Source organism: Zingiber officinale, chromosome 5A, assembly GCF_018446385.1.
Source record: "Zingiber officinale cultivar Zhangliang chromosome 5A, Zo_v1.1, whole genome shotgun sequence".
NCBI lineage: Eukaryota > Viridiplantae > Streptophyta > Magnoliopsida > Zingiberales > Zingiberaceae > Zingiber > Zingiber officinale.
The window spans coordinates 126,062,087-126,084,793 of NC_055994.1; the positions used below are offsets into that span (position 1 = coordinate 126,062,087).

A 22,707-nucleotide genomic window follows, 5' to 3' on the forward strand; every position below is an offset into this window, starting at 1 on the left:
GACTGGTCCCCTTAGCTGACGAGCACAGAAGCATTATGTGCTTTCTGTGAAATTAGATTAGTCGATTGGTCCTATGACCAGTCGACTAGTCCATTACATTCTCACACACTCATCCTTTCCGGAGTCGCATTTGAAGTCCTCTTCCTCGACCTTCGTCCCTCAGATGCACTCGAGCCCGAGGCTCCTCTCCGTGCCATCTTTCATGTTGCCTTGAAGTCCACTTCCCTCGGCTCCACTCCATTGCTCCTCGTCCGGCGGTCCCTCGGATGTTTTTCACACCATCCTTCACCAACTCAAGGATCTGAGCCCTTGGATGAGTTTTCCAATCTTGGCTGCACCAAGTTCCTCATGTGTTTCATCAAGTCCTACAAGACTCAAACACATATGAAAGCTTAACTTAAACTCTTTAACACACACATCAAAACCATGATCATACCGATCAAACTTGGATCGATTGCACCAACAATAAGGTCTTCCCGCTAGTTATCAGATCCGTAGACCCAACTGGACTTCGGTCGATTGTCAGGTCCCGTGACCCAACTGGACTTCCAGCCAGATATCGAGTCCCGCAGACTTATCTGAACTTTCCACCAGCTATCAAGTCCCATGGACCTATCTAGATTTTAACATGGTGTTAGGTCATTCAGACTCATCAACTCCTGCACATTTGGTAAAATAATTAGATCACAAAACATTCTAACTTTAATATACTTATCATTCATCAAAACTTGAGTTATATCATTAGTTCAAATTGCTCCAACAATAAATATTTTCAAAAATATGACAACACAAAATCTCATCAAATTCATATTTTCTACCACTACAGCTACACTCAATTTTTTGACATGATGAAATAAGTGTAACTATATGATGGTAACTCTTTTTGTGAGAAGTAATTTTATACTTTGAATATGATCCAACACCCTCACAAATTTTTATACTAGAATAATGAGATTTGTATCACTCTTGTTCAAAATACTTGTATGCCTCAGGAGCATTAATACTGTAGGATCGTTACGCTAGAGGGAGGGCTAATATCGCTCATGACTTTTCACGTTTTTAAGAAAATGTTCGAGAGTAATAACAGGTAGCGTAAATAGAAAGTAAAAGCAAATAAACGCTAATATAACCATGTTTTACTTGCTTCGGAGCTTGTGACGACTCCTACTCCAAGACCCACATGTGAGAGTGGTTTCATTAGGAAATCACTAATCAATCAGAAAGATTACAGATACAATATCAATTTAAGTATAAGTAATTTGAAATGTAAACAATATCGACGACTTAGATGTAGGTCTTGAGCGTAGTCATCGTCTGATAAGCTTTTAGGCGTCTTGGAGTCATCTATCAAGTATTGGGTAGGAGAGAAACTTGTTAGTATGAATGTGCATAAGCTACTGATCGAACCCTCTTTTATAGGCCCATCTAGGTGACTGGATCTCCTCTCGGGCGCCTAAAGTGTGCTGACGTGGAGAGCTCTCGTTGAAATTTCATCTGAGAAGTTTATCATTATCTAGGAGCCTGGACCCCCTCCAAGTGCCTAGACTACTGACGTGAGTCAACTAGTCGTCACGCTCCAACTCAGAATGAAGATGACTTTTCGCTGGTCTAGGTGCCTAGAGAAACTTTGGGCACCTGGACCGTCCTGGTGCCTGGCCAAGCACCCACCCGGGGTGCTCTCTTGTCGCCACTTACCTGGGCGCTTGGAGTAACTCCGGGCGCCTGGAGCTTTATTTTCTAGCCACCAACTTCCTACATCACAAGGTTAGCACAAGCACAAATAGTATGTAAAGTAAAATGATTTTGACAGTCTCTAGACTGTTCGGTCCCGACTTTGAGTTTTGTTGAAACTCTAGGTAAGACCGACACCTACTGTTCTCTCTACAGGGAACGTGCAGTTATCTACTCCTCTCAGGAGAGTATATCTTTTGTTAGATCGGCTCTCTAGACCGTCTAGTTTTTTGCTTAGCATCTAAAACCTCGGGACTTTCTGTTGGTCCCCTTGGCGGCCGACTAGAGGGGGTGAATAACCTGCACAATAATAAATGAATCTTTCTCAAACTTTACAACTTTATTAAACTAACACTTGCATAAAAATAAACTGATTAATTAAAAAAAGAAAAGAGGCATAAAAGAAGTTACTTGATTTGCAATCAGATGATTACTAATCCAAGGCAGTTGAAGTACACTATTAAAGTCTCCTTCAGGCGGAGAAGTCTCTTACAACGTTGACGGCTCATAAACAAGTAGTAGAACAAAAGAGAAGTGTTTACAAGTGTTGTTCTAGACTATTTGGATCAAGGCTGTATTTATAGCCCTGGTCGGGGCGCTTGGAAAAGTTCCAAGTGCCTGGAGGGGGATAAAATTTTATCCCCATCGCAATAGAATGCACCATGTTGTGTTTGGATGAAACGTTAGGTCTGGACTCCCGGAGGGGTTCCGGGCACCCGGACTAGGTCCGAGTGCTTGGACCCAAAAGTCAATCGAGTTGACTTGTTAGTCCGGGTCTTCCACTTCGGTTTCGCTCACTTGGGTCCAGGTCTTCCGCAACAGTTCTGCTCGCTTGGGCAATTTAGTCCATCCGGAATAGGGCTCACCCGAACTCATCTTCCGACCTTCTCGAGCAACTTTCCGCTCCGGCTTCTCGTCCCTTAGAAACGTCATGCGCCTCCTTCTCGTCTACCAACGTACTCTTCCACAGCGCCTCGTCCCTCGGACACACCAAGCTCTTCAGCTCTCTCCCGTGCCATCCTTCTCGCTAATTGCGTCTCTCGCTCGACTTCCTGTGCTTCTAAGTTCCTACCAACTTAGACACAAGGCATCAAAATAATAATAGGACCTAATTTAACTTGGTTGATCACATCCAAATCATCACGGGGTACTTAAACTTTCACCTAGTGTCCTCGACCCTAGGATTTTTCATCTGATGTCCACGACCCCCAAGACTTTTACCTAGTGTCCTCTACCCTGAGATTTCATCCAATGTCATCAACTTGCAAAGTCTTTGCCCATTCCAACGGACTAGGACTTCGTTGCCTAACCACAGCTAGGATTTTTCCATCTTTTGTCTAGCCTCAACTAGGACTTTCATTTTGCCTAAGATCACTTAGGACTTTCCTGCACACTTAGTTTAACTCATTAGATCACAATAACACTTAACTTAGAACTCTTTGCTATTATCAAAATTCATATTCGATTATCTTATGCTCCCTGTACCAACAAATACAACTTACATACTTTAAAATTTCAATTAGATACAATAAACATGGAACACTTGTATTTGATCTAAAATCAGCTTTTGACTCCTTATATTGACGATCATCAAGCAGATTTTAGAAGTGATTGGAAAAGTCTAAAAACTTGTATTAATAAGTGACATACTTTTTCACAATACTATTCATTCTCTCACTTCTTTGGGTTGTAGTCATATCCACACAAAATATTTGTCGTCCATATACTAAAGCCTATTTTTCCTTTATGCGAAATAGACATCTCAATCAATCATTATCTTCAAGTGTATACTTGGTCAACATCATATTCCAAGCTGAAATAAAATCTTCCCTTTCATAAAAATCATATATACATGAGGCAAAATCTTTAGTAAACTCTTTGAATTGAGAAAAAACTCCACTCAAACGTATTGCAGTATTTCAATAAATGTGTCAAATGTTGGAGCAATCCCAATGGTCCGTGGGACCATGTGTTTTGGTGTTTGGGCAAAGGGTTTAAGTTAAGTTCACCCTTGTATTTGATATGTGTACTTGAGTTGTGCAGGACTGCAGGATACACATATGACTCAGGTTGATGGCTTCGGGTCCGATGAAGGATGGAGCATCCGAGGGACCATGGACAAGGCAACAAGGACAAGGGCAGAGGGAAGCGACTTCGAGGCATACGCGAAGGATGACATTGGGGACGAGCCGCGGGCTTGGATGCATCCGATGGACGAGAGCCAAAGGAAGTAGGCTTGAAGGCAAGAGGTCAAAGCTGTGAAGAAGAGTCAAGTGAGTTGTGAGGGTCCGAGTGCAAGAGAAATGTACTCGGGATGAGAAACCCTAGGTTTAGGGTTGTACCAGTCGACTGGTACTGGGACCAGTCGACTGGTGGTGAGCACAGAGAGCTTCTGTGCCCGAACGGCTAGGCACCAGTTGACTGGTGCAAAAGACCAGCCGACTGGTAGAGAGCCCTTGGAGTACTGTTGGGTTGGCACAAGTCGACTGGTGCAAGGACCAGTCAACTGGTAACGGTAAAATCAACCTTGCTAATTTCTCAGATGACCGGCCAAAGTTGACGAAATTAAACTTGGTCAAAGTCTAATTAGTAGTCACTGAGTGCTCAAGGTTTCCCTTGTGTCCAAGTGTTCTTGGTGAGTGTTGTGGTGAGGTTTCTCCACCCACAAGGAGGTTTGAGCTAGTCGAAGTTTACCGGGGACTAATCCACCGACGGATTGAGGGATCGTCCACCTTACGGACATGCCGTGGAGTAGGAGCAAGTTATCTCCGAATCACGTTACATTGACGTGTATTGGTTTGCATTCTTTCCTTTAGTATCTAGCTTTCATATTTGAGTTTGTATTATTGTATTTCCGCTTGTGCAACTAACAAATATGTAGGAAGCATTCGATTTGGGGGCGCCGTCTATCCAACCCCCCTTCAAGCCGGCCGATCGATCCCCTACACCAAATACACAAACGATGATGTGTTTTAGGCTATTTAGAAGCTAAAGCCCTTGCCATTGTCGTATCTTGATCTGTAAGAGTAGTTGTTGATTTTTTTACACACATAGCTTTGGTAAATATATCAAACAAACACTCAAATATTAAATATGTGTCATCATATAATAAAGCTGCACTAAAAATTATGGATTGCTTATGATGATTAACATCTATAAACAACACAATTGAACGACCTTCGTTGTTCTTCCTGTAGATTGTGTCAAAGCAAACAACATCTCTAAAATTGTCATAATCAACTCTCATCTTAGTATTACACCAAAAAAATATTAGTTATTAAATCATCTTCATCAACTTGAATAACATCAAAAAAATTAACATCATCGAACTACATTTTCTATAAATATTCCGATACACCTCCATATCCCCAACTCTCATATCTATTGTTCTTTTAGATTGCAAGTAGTTTTTGTAATATTTGGGAATAAAACCTAAATTCTCCCTCCCACTTACTTGTCTGACTATAAGATCATGAGATGCTTTTGGGGAATTTCCACATCACTTGCCATCTCAATCTGTATCATCGTAGAAGAAGATATATTCCTATGACATCTGTAGATGTGAGTTTTGTTTGAACTTAAAAGATAATGATTATATTCTTTAATAAATTGCTCCACGCTTAAGTTGTCATTTTTTGGACAACTAACCTTCATTTTAGCTTCACACCAAACCTTGTGTTTACGATTTGATTTCACATAAATATCTTGTTTGTCATTTCTCCCTTTACCTTGCGTACTACAACAAAAAATTCTATCAACTAATTTACTTGATTTATTATTGTGACTTTTACTCCTATGCCAAATCCAACTTGTTTAACATATTTCAAATAAAATTTATAGACATCCTCTTCTGTCTTAAATTTCATACTCATTTTTGGCATCAATTCTTCATTCTTCTGTAATAGATGGGTGAGAACTCATCAATAATATGGTAGAGTTTATACCCGATTTATCTTTTTCATTGTTATTACTCTCATCAATTACATCAAACTCATCATCCTGATACTTTTCGTTTGCATCAAAATTCAACCAACGACAACTTGTAGATTCAACTAACGATAACTCCATGATAATTACTTTGATCCTAAAAAACAAAATCAACTAAGAAATGCATATTCATAATATGCTAGGTTTCCAATTTTTCTAAAATTTGAGTATTGTCCTGTTTGGAAAGGAGTACATATTTAATAAAACTTGTTTCTAGAATAAAAACCCTAAAAGAGTGTCCCAAAACAATCTCATACTTGCTAGTTATTTATTGTGATGGAGCTACGACAACAATGGACCTTAGAGACGTGACGATCGTCGATGCTGAAGTGAAGAAATCTGAACTTTAGGGCACCTAATACGAGATTTTGGAGATGACATAGCTCACGGAGATGGCGGAGTCAACGGAGCTAGAGTTATTGGAGTTGACGAAGGAAGGAGATGAGAAGTCGATAGAGGGAGTCAAAAATATTATGATAGGAAAGAATTTAGGACACTTACATCAATATTTTACGAGAAAAGTTGACGGTCCAAAGGAAAGTTACAGAGGCGCAAATTTTACACACAATTTTATTACTATTTATTTTTTATCATTTAGCTAATGGGATAGAATAACATAGAGTTTCGGAGGATAGGAGATACGAATATATAGGAACTGAAACGACCTAATGAGGGCCATAGAGTCACGAGCGAGCGCATGTAGAACCCCACGTGTAAAATCTAGTAGATCGATTTGCTCCGAAGCTGAATACATCGAGGCTGGATTCTCTGGACCGCTTTTTATGGTTCAGAAAATGATCCCTTTACATATATTGATAAAGATGAATATTCTCTACCTATTTTATAAATGTAAACCATCTATTCCACCAAAATATATATATATATATATATATATATATATATATAGTAATGCAATAAAACAGAAAGATGTATTTAGAGGAGTTCGTGGTTGAAAGATGATCTCTTTATATATATATATATAAAAGAGATCATCTTTCAACCACGATCTCCTCTAAATACATCTTTCTGTTTTATTGCATTACAGAAGATGATTAGTTTTCCCCGAAACAAGTGGCCTTACAGCGAGCAATCCTAGACGAACATGCGCCTGACAGGCTTTTCTTTTATCACGTATTTTGCTCAAATTACTATTTTTTTTTTTTATGTTTTCCCTCTTGTTTTTCCATCTCAACGACCTTTTCAAAAATCAATAAAAAAATTATTTTGCAGCCTATGAGCTGTTAAGACAGTAAATTCTTTACTCTTAAATATGAAAAAATGTATATAAATAATTATAACAGTATCAGATGAAATATTTAATTTGTTAAAAAAACAATCAACAAAATTTATCTCACATATAGATACTAAGAGAATCCTTAATATAACGAATTTATATGTTTTTAAAGATATCTTTTTTTTACCAGTCACCGTAGGTTCGTAGTACTACGTAGTTCATCAATTTTTGTAAAAGTATCTATTTTGCTATTTGTTAATCACCTCATTTGCTCCCATCTTTCCTACCATTATCCATTTTCTAAAATCATCCATCTTTTTCTCAAATATCTTATCTTTATAGTTGCATTTAACTATACTTATGCTCTCATATTCACTACATACACACCACATTTGTCTAATCAAATGGCAATTGGAATTTAATAATATGCAATTAGGGTTCAAGTTGCGTTGGAATTAATTAAACAAAATTTAGCATCGTTATTACGATTGAGCACGGCGTTCCTGCATGCCATTTGTAGAAAGTGCCAGGGAGAAAGGTGGGTCCCACAGATCGCGGGTAAAAATACTGGCAAAGATCCAAGGCGCAAGCCTCGAAGTTTCTGTGATTGAGTGGTAGCGTGATCCGAGCTCAGGGGGCTTACCATATCCTGCCAAACGGACTGGTCCCACAGAGTGGCAACCAGTACCGAAGACGGTAACGTTTGGCGGACGTACAATTGCGTCAAATGGAACAAACCAAGTCGTGCAGCTGCCTGGCGTCGGAAAACGGCATGCTCTGTTACGTTACCTTTTTCGCCCGGCACATGCCGGCGATATATTAAAGCATTTAGCGCTGTAATATTAAAAGCGGTTTTTTGGAAACGGCGACGTGGACCGATGCGAGCCGCGCTTCTCGTGCTTATTAAATTCCTCGGCGACGTTGGGCTCTCATTTCCGCCCTAATAAATTATCCCGCTTGCTTCCTCCGCCAGTGAAGAGGAGGAGCGAGAGGGTTTCGCTAGTGCACCGACGGTCGAATGAGATTTCAGGTGATTTTAGCATATGTGTGTTGCCTTTTTCTAGAGTCTGATGGATTCGGGTTCTGTTTCAGGGTTGATTTCTGTAGGTTTTACTCTTTAGTTTTCAGTTTACAATTTCTTTTTGGTATTTGCAATGATTCGTGGCTTGCGGAATTCCTCATAAACTCCGTTGACCTGTGAATGTACGAGCTTTCTGATTCACTAGGGCGTTAGATCGGTGTTTGCGAAGCGAGGAGCCTGTCTCTGTTGTCTGGTTATGTAATCTGTGTTAAAGTTAAGAGTTTGTGTACTCGAGTCTAACTCAAGCCGAAGCAAGATGTTCGGACATACTGTATCAGTTTTGTACATTTTCTTAATATGATGAGTGAAAGTTGAGAAACGGCCATTGATCTCATCATATACAAGTAGGTGGCAAATAGTTTTGATTTTCCACACTTTAAGCTGTTTACAACCTTGGAAAGATGGATCAAGGAACAGTTGTTTTTTTCTTCTTCTTATTGCACTTACGAGAATTCTCGTCTCGTCCATTGAATATTAGGTATCGAGATCTAGACTGACGTTAGGACATCATACTCGTGAAGAACTTCAAGATCTGGTGGCGTGGCTAGTTTTATACTGGTGCTATCACGATCTGTTGTGTTAACTGATTGTTCGTTCGTTTCTTCTAGGCCTTAAGAGTATGTTTTCTAAAAGCTCCAATATTAAATATACTTAGACGTCCAAAGCTTTCCATGGTTATACAAAGTGGTATCACTGTAGTGTTATACAAAGCATGTTTATTGTAATAAAACATGCAATAATCTAGACAGGTCATTCTCCTAAGCCAATGATGAGCTCCTGATTTCATGTGCATCATAACATTATTATTTGGTGCTTTCCAATGAGTTTTGCCATATTATTACTCCTTTGATAGTTTGTTTAAACATTTCTAGCACCACAGCCATGTAAATTTAGCAACAAATGGTGCTTTAGGTTTCATTTAACTGATAAAATAGTACTACAACTGATTTTTAAAAGTTAATTAGTCAGCCAATTTGATTATTTTTATGAGGTGTGGGTGAAGTTCAGTAGGATCTCTATTTTGTATTATGTCTTTCTTTCCCTACATTTCTTGTTGAATCTTAATAATGTCAAGAAGTTTAGTTTCTTACATGCATAAAACATTTGATTTGCTAATATTCTTCTTCCACACACTTATTTAATCATAAAAAGTGTGCTATATTATGCTTGGTAAAAGCGATGAGTTCCATCATCATGACTCATGAATAGGTATAGTTAATATGGTCATACGCCATTGTAAGGTTACGAGAATTCATATTTGTGGTGCGGAGTTGATGGGTAGAGTGGTGTCAACATTGATTTTTGATGATGAAATATAGTATTTGTCCATTTGATTTCATAATTTGTACCGTATTATAGAGGAAATATATGACCTTTAAGAATCAATATCAGCTTGCTCCATTAATAAATATGATAATATTAAATAAAAATATTGTTTTATATATTTTAAGGTGTAAAACTTATTCCAAGTAAGATAAAATTCTTTTTTCTTGAACTTTGTGATTCATGGTGTGCTATAATTCACAATTTGGAAGTCACGAAAATGGTTCATGGACATAGCTAGATGTGGCAAACTTGATTGAGATAGTTCTATAGGCTTGTGCTGATGCATCTTTTGTCAATGTGTTTTTTGTTCATGATTTCTTGGTACTTCACAATTGATTCTCTCTTAAAACTGAAGAGATGGCGTGCTAGCAACGGTGACTTGGTTTTTGACTGGGAGAAGACTCTTTGCTCCGCGGAGAAGCTTCCATTTGATCTTGCACACACTAAAACGAGTCAACAAAACGTGAGCGCCCAGAAGCCAGGGGAGTTCCTGGCGAAGGTCTTCCGATGCTCAAGTCAGTACAAATTCTGGACGGGTGAATGAAGAACAGTAGAGAACGTTCACGCGAGAGTAAGCTTGAGATGTTGAAAAAATGTACTTTGCCAACGGAGATGACCCCTTTATATACCACATTTCATAATTTTTGTAATCATGAGATGACAAAGAATGTCAGAGGTTGTTGGGTAATGGGTAGTGTACAACCTGTCCAATAATTGTTCGAGAAATCTTCCATTACCCACATGTGTATCTCTTTTGTCATTTATAACTTATGCCATTGATGAGGCAATTAAAGGAATATGTTGTTATAAGTGGTCGCTGATGAGAAACATGATAATCCTCGAGGAAGGTTCAAAAAAAATATTCTCTAACATATGGTTGTTATTCTGACAAGTTGTTAGGATTCTCTAATCATGTTGTCTGCTAGGTATATTTCGATCGACCTATAAGGTCAACCGTCTTTATGCCTGCCCTTGCATTAAGCTGCTTGACTTTGTACTAAATGGCGTTAGCAATCTATTCGGAGAATAATATAATGCCTTGGTCATGCTGGAAATCCATTTGAGAAGCAATATGATAACCTATACGTGTTGAAAATCCATCCAGGAAGTAATATGAAGCTAAGTGCCTAAGAACCGGTCGTCCTTTTATCCGGCCAGGTGTGTAAGTGCCTCAAGTTTGGGTTATAGGGCCACCAAAACTCGTCCGATTATATTATTGAACGGATACACAGGCATATTGTCATATGAAAACCCAGTAATAGGGTCGACCGGTTGTGCATAGAGAGGCTCGTACAAAGTAAGGAGTCTTGACCTTTCCCTCGACCAGACCTATGGTCGATCGATTGTGTGGTGGGTCGGACATCTCTTAAACTCGGTTGGCTATTACATGACCAGACATGCTAGCTTCCCAATTCAAGAGTAAAACATCATACCCCCTATGTCCGATCGACTTAAGGGTCGAACGGTCCTATTCCGAACGACTTGTAATCCGGTCGGGTTGGCCTTGCAAGTTTTAGTGCTAGGTGAATAACAAAGCCGATTGGAGAATACTTCTTTCTCTTGACTTTGACCATCACGTCACTTTAAACTTTGATCTCAACATCATCTTCTGTGTCTGCTCGTTACATCCCATATTACTAACCTCTCGTCTAGTCGAAGGAGGTGTAGCCGACTGATTGGAACCAAGTCCGATTTTTGTCCGTTCACCCCTTTGACTAGGGTCGTTCGGAGATTCGTGTTTTCATTTGCGCCTGGGTACTTAGTGATATTTTTTAAAAATTGTCTGTCAACGGTCATCTATTTAGACGAGAGTACCGAGAATGCGCGGAGAGGCGCTTTGGTTGTATAATGATGCAGTTGTCACCTCCATCATAAATGCTCTTTTATGGGCGAATGTCACGTGGCTCCACTCCTCGTTCTTTGAAATGTCATCTAACGCATGCTTCTTCGTATGGATCAATGACACCTCTCTCCTACAAATCAACGATCCTCTGTGTCTGCTATTTTGATCTAACGACTGTAATGGCTATAATCAGGTTGTAATCTACAAAAACCCTAAACGACACCAACTCCTAACACTTTGCGCTTCGTCTTCCCTGCTCTTCATCCTCGGCGATTTTCCTTTGCAAACCTCTTCGTTTTCATGCCCTAAGTGATCTAGTAAGTTGCTTGTTCCCTTTTTTATCTACGTTCTCCCATGGCTCAAAAATCTTTCACTTTCTGGTATACTCTTACTTGCTTAGACTTTGATAACTCTGATAGAGTTTCCATCCACCTTCGGTTTGAAATCCCGAAGAGTTACCATATTGTTATTCTTGCCCTGGACGCTCGTCCTCATCGTCCTCCTTCTAACCATATTACTTTCTTTAAGGATCTGTTAGCGGCCGACCTACGTTTTCTCGTACCTCTGTTTATGTTGGAGGCGAGTCGATATTTCAATATTCCTCTATAACAGTTTGCCCTAAATGCATTTCGCACTATGTGCAACATGTTCATGCTATTTCACTTGTATGGCATTCCTCCGATTCACAATCTTTATTTGTTCTCTTACCCTAAGAAATTAGAGCCCATGGTCTTCCTTTTTCAATCTAGCCTGATGGCGGTTTTCTTCGAGGACATGCTTTCCTCGAACAATGGTTGGAAATCTCGGTTTATCTTTATTGAGATGCCTGAGCCAGTCACCTGGTCAACCGAATTGCAATCTTCCCTTCCTCCGCTAAGTGCGACCTAGCCTTTATTTCATATGCCACTAAGCCGAGCGGCCAATGCTTTAAAATCCACAAGTGGCTACGTGAAGGCTTATTTTACTTGTTTGGCTTGAGCCACATTCGGACAAAGTTGTCATGCTCTTTTCGTAAGTTTTGGTAACTTGGTCATTATGTTATTACTAACTAAGATATTTCTTATTTTATGCAGTGAATGTCATTTTTGAATCTCTGGTCGTTGACGAGATTAATTTGGGGGAAGAGCTCTTTGCTCAGGAGTGGGCACTGTTAGCTGAGTGGGCTTCCCAACCAGCCATCCCTTCCAGCGGGGCTTCTGGCAGCCGGACGACTAAATCCACCACGGCCATTGCTTTTGGAGAGTTATCTCCTTATCCTCTCTCGATGTCAGATGGTTCCCCTTTGGAGGCGGAGGTCATCCCAAAAAGGAGATGTAAAAGGCGTAAGCTCGTTCATACCCAAGGCCCTAAAGGACGAGCGCCCCCCGTTGAAACACCTTCTTAGCCTTTATCTCCAACCCGGGAAGAGCCCGTTCAGGAAGAGACGCAAGCACAATCCTTTGAGCAGACTTTGTTCGCCCTCTCCCTTGTCAGTTCAACGTCGGAAATCACTCGCACAAGAGGTCACTTCCTCGCCGGGCAGCTCTCCAACTCTTGCCCTTCTCATGTCTCCTCGTCCGAGGACTCTCTCGACCTCCACCCTTGCTGCGCCAAGGAGGCCTTATCAGTTCTCAACCACCCTTGATGTACTGTCCAACCAGGCCATAACTTCTCCATCGACTGCCCTCCCTATGATTGGCCAAATATTTCCGAGGGGTTGTTTAACGGAGGTCTCGGAGGTAGCAAGGAACCTGCTGAGCGAGCTTACTCCCGCGGAATTAGCCGATGAGTATTTATACAAACTAACCATGGTAGTATAATCTTATTTATTATTTTTGCTATTGGATATTTCTAACACTGCTTGTCTTCTAGCAATGGGCGACATGGATGGGCTTAATGCAGAAATTGTCAGCTCTGGCCCAGAACAATGCATCCTTGAAGCAGCGCGTTTCTGAGGCTGCTACTGTGCACGCCCCCAATCGGCTGAGCGAGCTAGAGACTCGGCTTCACAAAGCTCAAGGATTGGCCAAAATCGAGCTCGAGAAAGTGGCCAAACTAAAGACTGCCTTGGAGACTTCTGAAACCCAACTCTGCTTGGAAGTAACTCGCCGAGCGAAAATGAGAGCGGATTTAGACGAAAAAACTGTAGAGGTCGAGCATCTTTCCGCTCAGATGAAGGAACTAAAAACTATACATGTCTCTGAGTTGGCTATTAAAGAATCTGAGCTAGTGGCTCAAAAAACTGAGTGGGATTCTCTACGTTCGGACTTAGACCGCCCAGACTATTCTATCTACTAAAGAAACCGAGCTGGCGAATCTCTGCTGAATTAACAGTTGCCTAGGCGGCGTTGGATGCCTACCAAGCGGGAGAATGCGAGCGATTTGAAATATGGAAAAAAGCTCTCCTCCAATCACATGATTTCAATGCATCGATTGCTAGCTCTATCAATAAAGCTCTTCTTCTCGGAGCTGATGGTGTCGTGGAACAACTAAAGGAGGGAGGGTATCCGGCTTCCGAATCCCCTACTCACTTCGCAAGAGATTGCTCTAAAATCGCTCGCGTGGCTTATTTTCTAATTTACTGTGATTTGCCTTGTCTTCCTTTCATCTTTTAGTTAATGAACAAGAACTCAATGCTTGTGTCCGCTGTACAGTTAAGTGTCTATTGAATTAGTCATTTGTCTTCACTCTGATGTTTGGTTGTCTGACAACTTTCTGAGTGTGTATGATAGATTAAGAACAATGTAAATCCGTCCGGGCCAAGGTCCGGGCTGAATATAGTGAGGTGAGGATCGTTCGGAATCAAACTCGTTCGACCTTTGAGGTTGGGCGGACTATGACAAATAACACTTATCTATTTAAGACCGACAATATTTGGAACCGTTTAGGATTAAATCCTTTTGGTATTAATTCTGTTCGGAGTTAAAGCTAGTCCAGAATGAATCTGGTCGGATTTTCGTTTATCGCTTCAATTATTGTTTCTCTAGACAAGCCTTAAAAACTCGATCGAGATTAAAAACCGATTGAGCTTTTATTGGAGTTGCGAAAAATAAAGCTTACCTCGGTACATATGTCGACACTTCGGGATAATTACTTGTCACATCAGTTACAAATGCGCGTTTCTTATTGGTAACACGTGTACATGTGTGTTGTTATTAATGTACTTTTTTCTACACATCCATCATTGCATCTTATCATCCTACGGCTCGAAATTCAGCTTGCTTTTTTACTGTTATGATCAAGTGGACCACGAAGCTTAGTGAATATGACATACAATATCAACCTCGAGCGGTCAATGTGCTATTGGTTAGCACGATGATCGGATGTGATAAAAAAATAAGGACGCAACCTTCAAGCTACTAAAACCAGTCTGCACGCCAATTTCTTGAGTGTGGTATAGCGACACTCGACTATTTTTAATAAATGACTAAAGAAATACACAAGTTGGTTGTTGTCCTTTCCCCTCTTGCCTTACCAATACTGTCCCAACAACATGCTCATTAGCAAATAAGTAAACCCACAAAGATTCTCCTACTATTGGTTTAGCTAATATGGGCAGGGTAGATAAATAACTCTTCAGCTCTTCGAACACCTTATCGCAATCAGCGTCCCATTGAAATTTAGTCGTCTAGCAGAGAATCTTGAAGAAAGGCAAGTTCCGATCAACCGATCTTGAAATGAAACGTGATAATACAGTGATTCGCCCGGCCAGCCTCTATGCCTCCCCTCAAATTGCGTGGAGGAGCCATATCACGTAGAACTTGTACCTTACGAATTAGCCTTAATTCTCCGTTCTGTGACTATGTAATCCAGAAAATGTTCACTTTTAGCTCCGAACAGGCATTTGCTGGGGTTGAGTTTAAGCCTATATTGCCTTAAAGTTTTGCAGGTTTCTTCTATATCTGTGCACAGATTCGAAACTCGGAGGGACTTGATGAGGATATCATCTACGTACACCTTTATATTTCGCCTTATTTTTCTCTGGAAGACTTTGTTCATGAACCGTTGGTAAGTAGCTCATGCATTCTTTAGTCCAAACAACATAACATTATAAAAGTAAATGTCTTTAGCGGTTATGAAGATAACCTTTTCCTGGTCGTTCCTGGCAAGCGGGACTTGATGATATCCTTGAAATGCGTCCAATGCTGATAAACTCACAATCAGAGGTGGAGTCCACCACTTGATTGATGCGAGGCAAGAGATACTAATCTTTGGGACAAGAGTTATTGAGGTCTCTGAAGTCGATGTAGACCTTCCCCGTGTTTTCGGGCTTGGACACCGAACAACATTAGCTAGCCAGCTTGGAAATTGGATCTCACGGATATAGCCAACCTCTAGTAGTTTGTCTGCTTCCTCCAGGATGAATTTATTCTGATTGACTTCAAAATCTCACTTTCTTTGCTTAATCGAACGACCGTCTGGGTAAATATGAATTACATGTTCTATGATTCTTGGTGATGTGCCCGTCACTTCTATGGGTGTCTAGGCAAAAACGTCGTTATTACGTGTCAAGCACTTAACCAGCTCAATTTTAAGCTCAGGAGCCAGTTCAGACGCTACCTAGGTGGTGGCCTTCGGACGACCGGGTTAAATCTGCACCTTTTCTTTTTCTTTATAAACTAAGATAGGGGGTGCTTCCTGAATAGTATTAACCTCTATCCGTTGAATCTTTTGAGTGGAGTTGGCTTCAGTTTTGATTATATCAACATAGCACTTGCGTGCTACCAATTGATTTCCTTTAACTTCCCTGACTTGATGATGTGGTGGCAAAAGGAGCATATCGAGGACGAGTTAAAGGTGGGAAAAGCTGCTAACGTGGAGGTCAAAGTTAAGGTGGTCAAAGGAATCACCCGATCACCAAAGTTGACCGAGCGGATAACAATGGGTCGATCGGGTATGAAGGGTCCGATTGGGCATTAATACTTACTCAGTAACAGGAGGGCTTAGGATCAAGGTATTGCCCGAAGGCTAGTCCGATCAGCTCGCTCATCTGTTCGGGCGAGAGACATCCCATCAACCGGATGACTAAAGGGCGGAGAACAGATGTGCGCAACCATGACGACCAAATGAAGGATAGTTCGACCGGACCGCCTGTCCGGTCGGACAAGGAACAATCTACTGAGCCGAGCGACCATGGAGAAGAATAACGTTGGGCGATCGAGCGGGGAATTTTGGCCGAGCGGCTCCCTCGCTCGGCCAAACAGTGGCACCCTTTGCATAGCTTATCATATCCTTCTGGGAGTTAGTGCCGTTGACAACAGGGCATGGTTCGTCGACAGATTGTATGACGGAAGCTTCCACTGTCATTTTAGAGGTTTGCACGCCTTGTTAAGGAAAAGTGTCCCTGACACTTTTTTGACTTGTCTTGTCATAAGATAGTTGGGAAAATGTGCACATTCATTAAGGAGCATGCATATCCGCTAGCACTATATAATAGGGGGTCTATGCACCTGTGGAGGTATGTGTTATTTGTATTCACGCTCTTGTTGCTGCTATAGTTCTTTACTGTCTTTCTACTATTCCGGTGACCGACTTGAGTGTCGGAGGGCCAACGTCGAGACCCCTTCCTTAGCCCGGTCGACCTTTTATCCGATCGGGTTTGTAAGTGCTTTAGGCCCGGGTTATGGGGCCATCAAAACTCGTCCGGTTATATTACCGAACGGATACACAAATATATTATCGTGTGAAAACTCATAGGGATGACCATTAATAGGTCGACAGGGCGTGTATAGAGAGGTTCATACAGAGTAAGAAGTCTTGACCTTTCCCTCGACTAGACTTATGATCTATCGATTGTGTGGTGGGTCGGACATCCCCTAAACTCAGTCGGCTATTGCATACCGGACATGCTAGCTTCCTAATTCAAGAGTAAAGCATCAAACCCTCTATGTCCGACCGGCTTAATGGCCGAACGACCCTATTTCGAACGATTTGTAATCTGGCCGGGTTGGTCCTGCGAGCCTTATTGTTGGCCGAATAACAAAGCCGGTTGGGGAATGCTTCTTTCCCCTGACTTTGACCGTCACATCACCTTGACTTTGATCTCCACGTCATCTCCTGGTTTGTTCGTTACATCCCGTTTCAACAATGATCTTATAGCTAGTTTATTCTTGGGAAAATTTTATATGTTTTTGATGCACACAGTGAATTATAAATAAGTAATTTGCCAATCAAGAACTATAATTGTGCCTACCTTGTTTGTGTGAGTTTATTCCATGAATAGGGATGGCAATTTGTCCCACTTCAGTGGTACCTAAACCAATCCATTTTACTGGGAACTGCATACTTCCTAGTTGTATTAGAAAAAGTTGTCCATAAGTGAGGTGGGCAGTAGTACAGAGAAATTGCACATACTTCCAGCTACCTTGCATACAAATCTATTATAAAACTATTATTTTTGTACATGTCTCTAATTTTCATGGGCGTTTGAGGAAATAGCATATTACATTGTGGTGTGATATCGTAATACTTAGACTCTTCTTGTCTACTCCATATACTTGTGTAAGATACTAACACTCGGACACTGAAATCCCTATCAATCATGTGTAAAAACTTTTAGAATCATCTATGTTCATCACATGGATCCACACCCTTGTTGGGTACTTGTACTTGTATATTAGTAATATTGGTTACATTTGACAAATTCAGGAATCGAGTGAAGTATTAATGTCTTGTAGTCTATTTAAAGAGTATGTGATGTGTGTAATGGTAGTTAATCAAGTCAGAAAGAGGTCCCTAAGACATTGATGGGAAGATTGACTTAGTTATGGCTATGGAAGAGGTTGCATGCGCTAATTGGTAATGATTTTTACTGCAATCATATTGCAGTGTCATCAATGTTTATTCTATCAAAGCCTTCAACTTGAATGAGATTTTGCATACTCTCATTTTTCAACAAGCACTAGCTATCCATGAGATCGGTTAACGTTCTCTTTCCCAACGAGCTCACAAGTTTAGCAGAGTCTTACTCGTGTTATGTAGTCAATTGGTGCAGGACACTAATGAACTTTTAGCACATATTTTTCTCATTTCAACCCATTCCTTTTGATCCATTGGATAGGAGTGGAAATAGGAACATGGGAAATCCATTTCTCCACCTTGCCACACCTAACCTTATTTCTACAATGGATGGGAAGTTGATTCACCATCCCTTTTCTAATCTTAACTGCACACCTTTATTTAAGTATGTAAAATTGTAGAACATTACACTAATAAACTTGCAGGAGACTTTTTTTCTTCTCATTTTGGCCCATTCCTTTTGCTCCATTGGATAGGGATGGTAAAGTGGTAGGTGTATCTTTCTCCACTTTGGGATGCCTCACCTTTCTTCTTGTAGGATGGGTGGGAAATTGAATCACCATCCTTGTCTCTAATCTCAATCACATATCTCTATTTAAGCATAACAACTGATATACTTACAGTTTTATGGAATTGTAGACTGAAAAATCCATCATTATACTAGCTTGGTCTAGCAGTTTAATTCATTTATTTTACACCTAGATTGATAAGCCAGATATTTCATGAAAGGGGACTTCTAGCTGGCTCGTCTATTACTCACTGATAGAAGTTGTTAGATCGAGTTACTTTTATGTGCACACTGGATTGTTACATGAAATTCAATGTCAGACACTAGACTGTTTTTAAGATTTGTCTCTGGTTGTGAAACTCATGAATGGCATTCAAATGTGCACATTACTAATTGATTACTTTCTGAACTTGGATATTATTTGGTAATCAAAACAAATTTCAAAAGGAAACAAGAATAATGTGAATCAATAAACAGAAACACATTTGAAAGTATTTCCACGAACATTTACATTGATGTGCACACACTCACACACATATCTACACTTATGATTTATTATCTGAAAATTCATGGATCACTGTTTCATGTAATTGTTTATTACTTCTCAATTTGGCACTTCCAGATTTTCCTCTTTTATTCTCCTTGTAGCTGAACATCCCAATTACTTTTATTTAAGTTATTTAATTGTCCATTTCAACAAATGTTTTCTTATATCAATAACATTTATTTCAACCTCTTTGCCCATAAGGTAATGAGATACACTAACTTGTAGTTTGTTTCATTAGTTAATGCAAACGAAGGCAACAAGCTCGAGGTAGCAGCCACATAATTTGTGAGAAACTCTACTTGCATAACTTGCAAGAAATTCTACCTGTGAGAAACTCAAACCCTTGCATGTTTCTTTTATCATTTTGAGTTAATATTTGCAAATGTAATAGCAATTTATTTTGCTTCACTTTATTTTAAATTACTTGCCAAATTTAATTTTAGATTACCAAGAACTTCATATCCAATTCAAAAGAACTCTCGGTTTGATTGTTGGTTAGCAGATTATACTTTGCTACATGTTGAACATGGTTGCTGTTGTAACAATTAGATCCGTGTTATTTATTTATATATATTTTTTAAACGCAGAGCTCTGATGCTAGAGACTCAAGAAAATATTAGGCAATGAAAATATAATTTTTTAGAAAAAATGAATACTATCAATCATATAATTTTGCACAGACAAGATTTATGTTGGCATCCTCGAGTGGGGACCCTTCCCAAGAGTAGGGAGAGTCACCCTCCAAACAATTAACAAAGCCATCGAGATGTCATTTAACACATCCATGCATGGCAACCATAGTGTACAGCACCAGGGCAACACACTCACCAAGTTTAATAATTAAACAATAATATTTTTTAGAATGGAAGCAATTGAAACATAATCCAACTAATTATAATGTCTAATGCGTACAAATACAAACAGATTTCATAAACATAGATGAAAATGCGAGAAAATAAACAAGAAGTGGACATAAAGCTCTCAAGTCGTGCAAAAACTCTTCTGCAGCAGAGATGCCTAGGAGAGAAAAAAGGTAACAGTGTGCCTAACAACTTGATCCAACAATCCTATTGCTCACCTTGGCTGGCCTGGAGCTGTGTGGATAAGGTTATGTTGTCATTTTGTCATGGACTGAGATCCATGTTCTGAAGAAGAGAATAAGAACTAAGAAGTTTGTATTAAGATTATAGTTATTTAGTATCGGTAAGTTATAGAAACTTGTTTCTTAAGATGTTGAAAACTTTACAGTTTAGAAATGTAAATCGTCGAGTTGACTGGATTTTGTGCTCTGTGCTGCAAACATAGATGTGGTTGTTAATTTTTTTACATCACCAAAGCATATATATATAATATTTGGATTTTTGGCATGTGATGAAAGGATAGGTTGGTGTGGTTAATATTTTTCATTGTTGGCCATCTGACAGCCAACATCAAAACAAGATCTTTATGATTAACAACCATAAAGTCTCAATTTGTTTATTTTCTAAATAGATGCATTTTCTCCTTTGCTCAATGTGATTATGTTTCAAGAGGCCTCTAAGCAACCATGCTTGATGTTCTGTAGGCTATGTGAGCATAAGTGTGAGTTTCTTGCAATTTATGCAATTGTTGCCTCAAGCTCGTTGCCTCCCTTTGCCAAAACTGTAAGTATAAATAAACAAAAAAGCTATGTTATTAGTGTCTATGCTGCTAGATTCATATTTTTGCGAGTACATCAAAAGTTAAACATCCTATTTTTGCGATTACATCAAAAGATAAACATCGTATAAGGTAAATTACATTTTTTATTTGTTGATTCAATTGCCGTGCACATAAATGAGAACTGCAGAATAATGGGGAAAAAATATATTTACACTTTATTTTCTAGTAATGTGTTTATCCCTTGCTCATTTCTGTTTCTCGTTTTGTTACAAATTACAATGGATTTTGCTTGGCTTGCTCATGTTGTTACAAAATCGCAACCAACATTTTTTTCCATTCGTAAAGTAATGGTTAGGTTATAATAAATTAAAGTTGAATTATAGTGCATAATTATTTTAAAGCTGAAATTTCAGTACGCATATATTTTTATTTTGTATCTTTAAAAATAGTCATAACACCAGATGGATAATATTCATCGTGCTCTCAAATATCATGTTAATTATCATAATAGACTTGGATCTTTCGTTAAAGGGAATGATGATCATCTAACCCTCAGTTTTTAGTTTTGCATCGAACCTCCGGATCAGTTAGCATTTGGCACTCAGTCATTGACAGTAACTTTCCCTTCAATATCCAGATTGCTACTAAAAGAAAACTTGGTTTCTCAAGTTTGCACTATCTGGGAAGGTATTTCTGGTCGTTCTTTATGGAGGTATTAGATTTTTTACATCAGTAGTGGTTGATAGTTTTGGTAACATTAAATGCAAAAGAGATAATATCAAAGATCGTCTTCTTTGGTCGTGGAAGTATAGTTTAGTTGTTTTTGTCAGGCTCAAAAACTCATCAATGCACGATCAGATATGTTGCTCGATAGTGTATCACCTGTACTCTTTCAAGCTGCTTTGCATGTTAGGGAGAAAAAATTAGCAAAGGCAAAGGAAGTCTTCATCAGTATGCAAACATAGTCACGGACAAATTCGAACTGGTCCTTGTTTGTGGCCAGATTGCTTTCTGATATTCAAAATATATTTAATCATTCAGGAAGCTGCAAATTTCAAGCTCAATCATGGGCGAAAAGACGAGGCCTTTCAGTAATATGAGAAACTTGTCAAGAGCTATGGGAATTCTGAGGCTCTATGTTTGCACTGATTTGAGATGGTCGACTGTTGAATCAACTTCGTGGTCTGAGTGGTTGAATGTGGAGAGCCTAGAGAAGGCTACCACTGCAAAGCATTGAAGGTTCACAAAGGGTGATCTCCACAAAGTAGAAGTGGAATCTCGGGTACCCAAGGGGATTTGATCCAGCGAAACAAGGTCCATCTCCAGATCCTGGAGAGATGGCTACCAAAGAGAGGTCAAGCTATAGGCCAAGAGGAAAGATAAAAGAAGGCCATATCAGTTCTCAGGGAGCTGTAGTTAGAGAGAAACGTGATGCTGCTACTTCCAGCAGCTACCACTTCCGCTGCCGGCGGTGGCCACCGACTTCTAGACCCAGCCAAGGATCATCCACAGCATCCAAAAATGGGTCGTCCCAAAAGGCAACTACTGAACGTCCGAAAGCTTTCAGCAATCAAAGTAGACATCTCGTTCTTGATTTCATCATGGCTGTTGCCACCGATCATTTTTAATTTTGCTCAATTTTGAATTTTGTTCATTCATAATTAAATGGAGTGTACCAGAAAGGAAATATTATTAAATACAGCTATAATTTTGTTTCCAGATTTTTTGGAATTGGTTCTGTTGTATCCGCTTGCATGATAGATGCCCTCGTTATGATATCTTCTATTGAAATAATTGGCACCGTCTGATGCTTATTTATTTATTTTTATAATAATCATGTGACGATGCCTGCAATTTGATTCCGGAGAAATATGGCTGACAATATTCTTTAAGAAATCCTATCTACTGAGAAAATTCACTAGTTTTTTTATTTGACATGATTAAAAAAATCAAATATTCTTCTCTATTATCTTTCAAGCTACAACTCAAAGCCAGGTGGCTACTGCCTCTGTTAGGCGATTGCCGTTGATCG

The 22,707-nt window shown here is 39.6% G+C and overlaps 1 protein-coding gene across 8 annotated transcripts; it reads left to right on the top strand.

Moving 5' to 3' along the window:
- Positions 1–7,821: 7,821 nt before the first annotated feature.
- On the top strand, positions 7,822–22,394 carry LOC121981640. 8 transcript variants are annotated; one of them, XR_006111889.1, is made up of 4 exons: positions 7,825–7,982; positions 19,273–19,360; positions 20,599–21,387; positions 21,506–22,394. XR_006111889.1 is itself a non-coding variant. In XM_042534251.1 (3 exons), the coding sequence occupies exons 2-3, from the start codon at positions 12,474–12,476 to the stop codon at positions 13,477–13,479; spliced, it is 945 nt and encodes a 314-aa protein (XP_042390185.1). In that variant the 5' UTR covers positions 7,822–7,982; positions 9,715–12,473; the 3' UTR covers positions 13,480–13,868. The 8 variants fall into 8 exon arrangements, 3 of the variants coding, with proteins under 3 accessions (XP_042390185.1, XP_042390186.1, XP_042390187.1); XR_006111888.1 differs by having other exon boundaries at positions 20,599–20,677; positions 21,239–22,394; XR_006111890.1 differs by having other exon boundaries at positions 20,599–20,677; positions 21,313–22,394.
- Positions 22,395–22,707: the final 313 nt, after the last annotated feature.